This window comes from Pteropus alecto, unplaced genomic scaffold (genome assembly GCF_000325575.1).
Source record: "Pteropus alecto unplaced genomic scaffold, ASM32557v1 scaffold215, whole genome shotgun sequence".
Classification (NCBI taxonomy): Eukaryota; Metazoa; Chordata; class Mammalia; order Chiroptera; family Pteropodidae; genus Pteropus; species Pteropus alecto.
In genome coordinates, this window is record NW_006436287.1 from 542,767 (window position 1) to 549,544 (window position 6,778).

General features: G+C 44.7%; 1 protein-coding gene across 1 annotated transcript in view; it reads right to left on the reverse strand.

Moving 5' to 3' along the window:
* Window positions 1–3,749, reverse strand: part of CCDC153 (coiled-coil domain containing 153) — a 5,009-nt gene extending 1,260 nt beyond the window's left edge. The window contains 4 exon segments of the mRNA XM_006912622.2: window positions 1,085–1,177; window positions 1,701–1,820; window positions 2,217–2,282; window positions 2,711–3,749. Coding sequence (XP_006912684.1) covers window positions 1,085–1,177; window positions 1,701–1,820; window positions 2,217–2,282; window positions 2,711–2,780 — 349 coding nt within the window. The 5' untranslated portion in view covers window positions 2,781–3,749.
* Window positions 3,750–6,778: the final 3,029 nt, after the last annotated feature.

Consider the following 6,778-nt stretch of genomic DNA (forward strand, 5'->3'; position numbering starts at 1 on the left):
GGGAGGGGGCAGAGGATGAAAGAGGATAGGATGGTGACACTTTACCCTTGAACAGAGTCTCTAAAGGTACCCAAAGAGTAGAACATGAATGAGATCATTCCAGACTCCCCCAAAATCCTTGTAAAAAATCCTTTCCCAAAATCCTTGTAAAAAATTGAAATACCATTACAGAATAGTAGAGACAGTAGCAGGCTTGGGACAAGAAATCTGGGTCCCAAATCTGGTTGTCACTACCTGTGTAACATAGGGTATGTTTCTCTCTGAGCCTCAGTTTCTTCATCTTTAAAGAGAGAATGTCACATACTTGTAGGCTTGCTGTGTGAGTTAAATGTGATAATGTATGGGAAAGCACCTAATATATAGGAAGTGCTCAATAAGTATTGATTTCATTTAAATTTGAGGTAAGGCAAAGATTAGGAAAAGAATTCAGGGTCTGCATGGCAAATAAACAACTCTTGAATAACAATAGCCAGACAAAAGCAAAATATTTTAGAATAAGTAAACTTTGAGGCCAAAATAGTGAAAAATCTTGTGTGCCATGCTAAAATATTTCAACTCTGTCCTGAAACCAAGAGGGAAGAAAAAAAAACTTCCTGTTTTTTAATGTTTGCTTATTTGGATATATTTGCTTATTTGCTTATTTTATTATTCATTTATTTAGCAAATAGTTATTTAAGGTCTACCATGCCCTAAGCCTTGAAGATATGGAAGTTAATAAGTTAAATATTTTCCCTTAATTTTGTTTTAAAAATCAGCTAAACTAAGAGGAAATACATTTTGCTTATGAGAGACATGGCAGGGGTGGGGAAGAACTGGATTTGGAGAGACTATTGAGAGGGGGAAATGGGGTGAGAGACTTATGTCTTCTTTACTTAGGACTTTTTAAAAATCTTAATAAGACTTAAGATTTTTGCCATCTTGAACCCTCTGTTCCAATCCTCAGTGGTGGAAGAGTCAATGGGGGAAAATGATTCAAGAGCCTAGATTGCAGTCTTCTAGAGAAGGACCTTTAAAGTCCACCCTTTCAGGCGGGACCCCTTCAGTGATCCTTGGAGAGAAAGGGCTTAGAGGGTGGGAAGCCTACCTAGTTGCACCTGAAGGCCCCTCACTTCTTGCTCCAGCTGCCTGCTGCGAGTTTCCATCTCCTCTTGCAGGGCCCGGCACTGACAACTCATCTCTGTGGTGGGGGCAGTGGGCAGCCACAGACCCAGTGGAGATGGAGCAGTGGAGAAAGGAAGGGAAATTGTAGGTGTGTGAGACTCTGCTTGGTCCAATGGGACAGAAGCATAAAGGCCTTCTTGGTTCTCGTGGTGATTCTGAGGAGCTGGGAGACCCTGAAAACCTGGGGAAGAGCTAGGAAACCAGACCCTTTTCCTCCGTGCCAGCTCAGGATGGGGATTGTAGTCCTTCTCCCTACTCATTCCCATGGGATGAATAAGACCAAAGTTATGACTGCATTTTGTAACCCATAAAGCATCAACAGTGTGGCATCAGGCACCATGGAAGGTCCCTGCCTGGAATCTTAGATGCCTTCTTTTCCTTCCTTCAGGTTCCTGCCTGATTTGTGCTGTGCTGGGAAGGCTGAGACTAGGCATGGCAGATGAAAATCCTTCTTGTTTCTCTTCCTTGTATCCTCTGGCCCTCTCGGTTGTCCTCTTCCAGGCCCCTGTCTCTTGCCTACCTGCTTGACTGCCACACACCTGCATATATGGCCTTCCTTTCACTTCGAGCCCCTTCCAGTTCAGCCTCCAGCCCTTGCAACCTTTGCTTCAGTTCTTCTGCAGAAGCCTTGGCTTGGCGGGCCTCATCCCTTCGCAGAGCTGTGAATAGTGCCAAAGCAGCTCTCAGCACCGGCTGGGCACTCTGCTTAATAGCCCCCATGGGCTTGATGGGCTCTGCCCACTTCTGGAAACCTGGCAGCAGGCTTCCAGACTCTAATTCTCATTCTGGGTTTATTCCCCCACGCCCCCCACTCCCAAAGAATCCCATGGGCTCTTCATTACTAAAAAGCAAAAACTCCCTCTAGGTTCTGGCTCATTAGCCCTCACTGTTCACCCCTTCCTCATAATCCTAATTCATGACAATCTTTTTCTACTAGGAGATGGTTAGAGGTCAGCTTAGCCCCCCACCATAGCTCCAACCCTCCAAGCCTCCAAGGATACAGAAATGCCCCATTGGCCTACCTCTATCACCCCCAGGGCTTCCATCCTTCTTACCCAAGCGGTCTTGCAGCAACTCCTTTTCCAACACTGTCAGCCTGTGTGTGGATTTGGCTTCCACATCTGCCCTGGCAAGTTGGCAGAGCCTCAGCTTATGTTCTCAGACTTCCTTACTCTCCTCCCATCCTCATCCCACACTTTGGACTTTCTTTCTGCAAGAGATCTGAGGACTGTAAATGAGGTATCTCTGATGGCAGAATCTTCTGAGTTTACCACTGTGTCCTCATTGTCCAGTACATAGTAGGTTCTCAAAATATGTGTAATGAACATATAAGGAAGACAGAGCCAAAGGGTCTCAAGGGAGGGTTGGGTACCAATTTTCCCACTTTCCTAGCTCCTTGGACCCTGCATATGAGGAGGTGAAGAGGGAGGGTCAAGAAAGCTTTGTCTTGTCATGCAGAGGGCTGAATTTTCTCTGGAGCAGCTCTGCTTGGTCTCAGAGACAGAGCATGGAGAAGCAGGGGCCCTCACCTCCAACCACCCTGACTCACCAGCACCTGCATTCTTTTTCTTCTCCTGTGCCCCAGCTTTCATCCTTTTTCCTTTGGTCTTAGGTGGCATCTTCTTGCTGTCCTAGGGGAGGGAGGGGACTTATATTTAGGTCTGGACATGGGGATGCTTTCCTGATCCCTAGACTGAACCAAGAATCCCAGGGGAGTTAGAGTTCTAGTCTCCAAATCTATCTCTTATACTTTCTAGAAGCTTCTATACTTGATCTCCTTGAAACCTTAGGCAAGGCTGAGGTCAAGGGGAGGATGGAGCTGTTCCTCTCTATCAGTCAGGCTCTACGTACAGCAATCACTCTTCTCAACCCTCTTTTGGAAAAAATAAATCTCAGTACTTGGTCCCTTCCCTCTTCCCATCATCCTTACCCTGACTTTTCCTTCCTATAGGAATCTCTTGCCTCTGTTGTGTGTCCCTGTGGAGTGACCCACTCATGGGGAGGGGCAGAGAAAAGGCCAACCAGCTAGGAGTTTGAGGAGGAGCCTGGGTTTCTAGGAACCAATCCAAGGTGGCAAATTTCCTTCAGGGGCAGGACTGAGAACTGGAAGTTTGGGTTTCCAGAGACTACACGTAGTCCAGGCAACTGGGAAACACCGGAGTTCATATGAAGGTGGAATAGGCTAAGTATAAAGCTTAAAATACCAAGGTTTCAGAGGGCCAATTCTCTCCCAATCCCAAAATCCAAATGTAGTTTGAGGAGAAAGGGCTTTGGAGCCAATTAGCTGTGATTCACTTCCATGTAGCACTCACTGCCTGCAATGGAGACTTACATATGACATTTACACATCAGAAATAAAGTTGTTGTATTGATACAGAGGAAAAGGACTGATGGTAGCCATTGGGGACAATTTACATCCCTAGATCTCATTAGCAAAATGACGTTATTAGGCTTAAACTGAAGATCCTTTCAGGAAAGCATATTATGGGGTGTGCGGGAAAGAAATGCATGAGAAGGTAGATGAGAGAGTTTCCCACTTGAGAGAAATGAGACACAGAGAAGAGGTAGATGCATGGATTCCAGGGTGCTGACCTAGAGGGGTGGATGAATAGAAGCAAGGGCACTAGTTAGAGACAAGAGCTGTGAGTTCTAGTCCCTCCCTCTGGAGATGTAAACTTCGGCAAACCATTTAACTTTGTTCAGCCTCAGTTTCCTGGTCTTTAAATCTTAGATTTTGTAAATCCTGAAAGGCCTATGTTTTAACTGAGGATTTACAGGGCTATTTTCTCTCATGGTTACTTTATTTATTTCCTCTCTTCTCTTATTCCCTTATGTGGTTGATTTTTAGATTAGCGCTGAGAAACTACTTCAGCTCTGGGCAGTATTGATTTGTTAGGGCTCCCTCTAGTGGACGTGCTTGACCTTCTCTGGAGTCTCTCAAATTTTTCTATTTAAATTATTTATACGGTAATGTTGGAGGTGCTCCCTCTTGGGGATACTTCCTAGCATCTTCCTGAAGTCATGGATGGTTGGAAAAACAAATTTGGGAAAGGGAGTATGATGAATGACTTGCCCTTGTTGGGAGCCTTGTCATCTCTCGGCCACCTGGATCTCTGGGCACCTTACTTGCTATAATGAAAACAGTAGAAACTTTAGGACTCTTCCCTTTGTGATTTAAGGGAACCGCAGACTCCTTCTTTAGCTATTTCTATCTCTGTCCCCTGCAACATTTTTGGTCTGTTGTTAGGAGCAGATCTGAAGAAATAGAGATGAAATCTGGGAATAAAAAATCCTTCCTTGGGGAATCAGGCAGATTCAAGCAGAGGCTGATTCATGTTGATTTGTCACCTTCATGACTGCAGGGTATTTCTCTGACCTTTTGGACATTTTACAGAGTAAAGAAAAGAACCAGGGTGGTCCTTTCAGGTGCTTACAGTTCTGATTACCTCAGATAATATTCACTTTTTCCAAATATGGAGAATACATTTTTTTTTTCTTGAAGCATGTTTTTCATTTATTCTTCCTTCAAAACTCTCTCTCCCTGCCTAGGAATGCAGTAGAAGATCCTGTCTCAGTTATTCTAAGCTGGAAGCCTGTTTGGAAATGTTTTTCGTGAAATGATTAGTGTCTCCATTTGCTGATGCATGGAATGACAAATTGAGGACAGAGATTACAAAATACAAACAACATATCATACCTCAGAAGAGCATTTACTTTTCAAATATGTTCAGTCAACCGACTTTCAGGTGCAGAATGAGGATGTGGTTTGGGGTGAAGGTGAAATAGAATAAGAAAAGTGTCACATGTTATATGATGTGATACAAACTGAGTTAGCTCTAGAATAACCCAGGAATGAGAATGACATTGTAACCAACAATCCAATCCTATACTCCATTAAATCTAGGATTTGACTATGAGGGAAAAAAATACCCTTGTGTACCTACACTGTGCTAGGTACTGTGGAAGACCAAAGCCAATAAGATAGTATAGCATAAATTAATGTGTGGGAGTTGTAAGAAATAAATAGTTATGGAAATTTAGAGGAGGGAAGGATTATTTCTAGCTGGAATGTCTGGGTAGAGTTTTAAAGAGTGGATTGGATTTTAATAATACCCTTTAGGGCAGAGGGAATGCTTTGAGTAATGATTATGAAAAAAAGAATTGTGATATTCTGTGACTTGGTAGTCACTCAGCCTAGGATATATGTATTGGAATAGTGTAAACCTACAAGGTAGTTTGGAATTAGATCATGACTGTTAACTTCAATCAGGAGAAAGGGGGAGTGTAAAGTTTTTTTGTGATGCTGTCAAAACTATACTTTAAGAAGCCTAGTCTAGTGGCAGGATGGATTGGAGGCAGCAGGACAACCAGTGAGAAAAAGTTTCAATTGACCAGGGAAGAGAAAAGGAGAGCCTGCAGCTAGAGCAGTAGCACTAGGGATGTTAAGTTTTGACCATAATCTAAGAGCTTTGCCTACATTTTTCCTTGGGAGAGAGTCATAACTCTTTCTAGGTAGGAACTGATTAAAGGAAATTCTACTGATAGGAAATGATAACGTTGACTTAAAGGCCACTGAATTGCAAAACCAGGAGGATGTCTGGCTTGAAGGGCCTTTGAGTTCCCAGATATTTCTTCCCCTCTTACAGAAGTACTCGATAATCTTAATTCCCTAATCCGTCAAGGGCTTTGTGGAAGAGCCAAGGAGATTTAAGGCGGTACTGAGCTTATTGACACACTAGGGCTTGCAAACTCCCAAAGCTGAGGCTCAGAATTAGCAAATTAGGGCAGGGCACTTCCTTCTTTGGGAGGGAAGTTCCTTTTTTCAGAGTTCTTCCAGCAGAACTCTTAGATTAGAGAAGTAGAAGTGACTGGGAACTGCATTCTGTTCGAATATTCCTCTGGCTAGGCGGCTCAGTCAGAGCTGTTTTACAGTTTCTGTGGTAAGGGCCTGCTGCTGGTGGCGTCGGCCTGCGGTGCAATGCGCTGAGCAGGGGAATCTTAAGTACATACTCAATTCCCAGAAAAGGAACTAGTGTTCAGAAAGCAAAGAAAGGGAGAAGTGTTTTGTTTTCAGAGGTCAAAAGGCCTGAAAGAAGAGCTCACGGCCTGAGTGTCTCAAGCCTTTCTGGGGTCTAATCAGGTTCGAACAATCTGCAGCATTTACACTCCTGTTCTTGGTCCAGACTTCGTAAGAGTTTAAAACCAGGGGGTAGGAAGGTAACTTTCCATTTTCTCTCACAATGTGAAGAAGCAAATAACTTTAAGCTCAGTTTCCTCATTTGTCAGGAGTGGGGAAAAGACTTGATGTTAAGGTTCTCTATGGCTACCTGTCCCAAATAGTTCAATGGCCCACTCTCGGAGCGCCAGCCTACAGCCCACAAGGAATATGGAGAGCTCGGCTTCTGCCTAGTGCGCAAACTCCAGGTTAGACCCCGCCCCTCCCTCGCCCCGCTTCTCCGGCAGAGGGCGCAGGCGCGAAGGTTCCGCATGGCCGTGCCCTGGCCTGCCCCTGGGGGTAGGGACTCAGGGAGGCGGTGCGGAAACTTGGCCGCAGCTTTCCGGGGGTTTGTCGCTCTGGTGGGGGTCGCTCAGGAGGGGTCGCTACCAAGTACGGGCG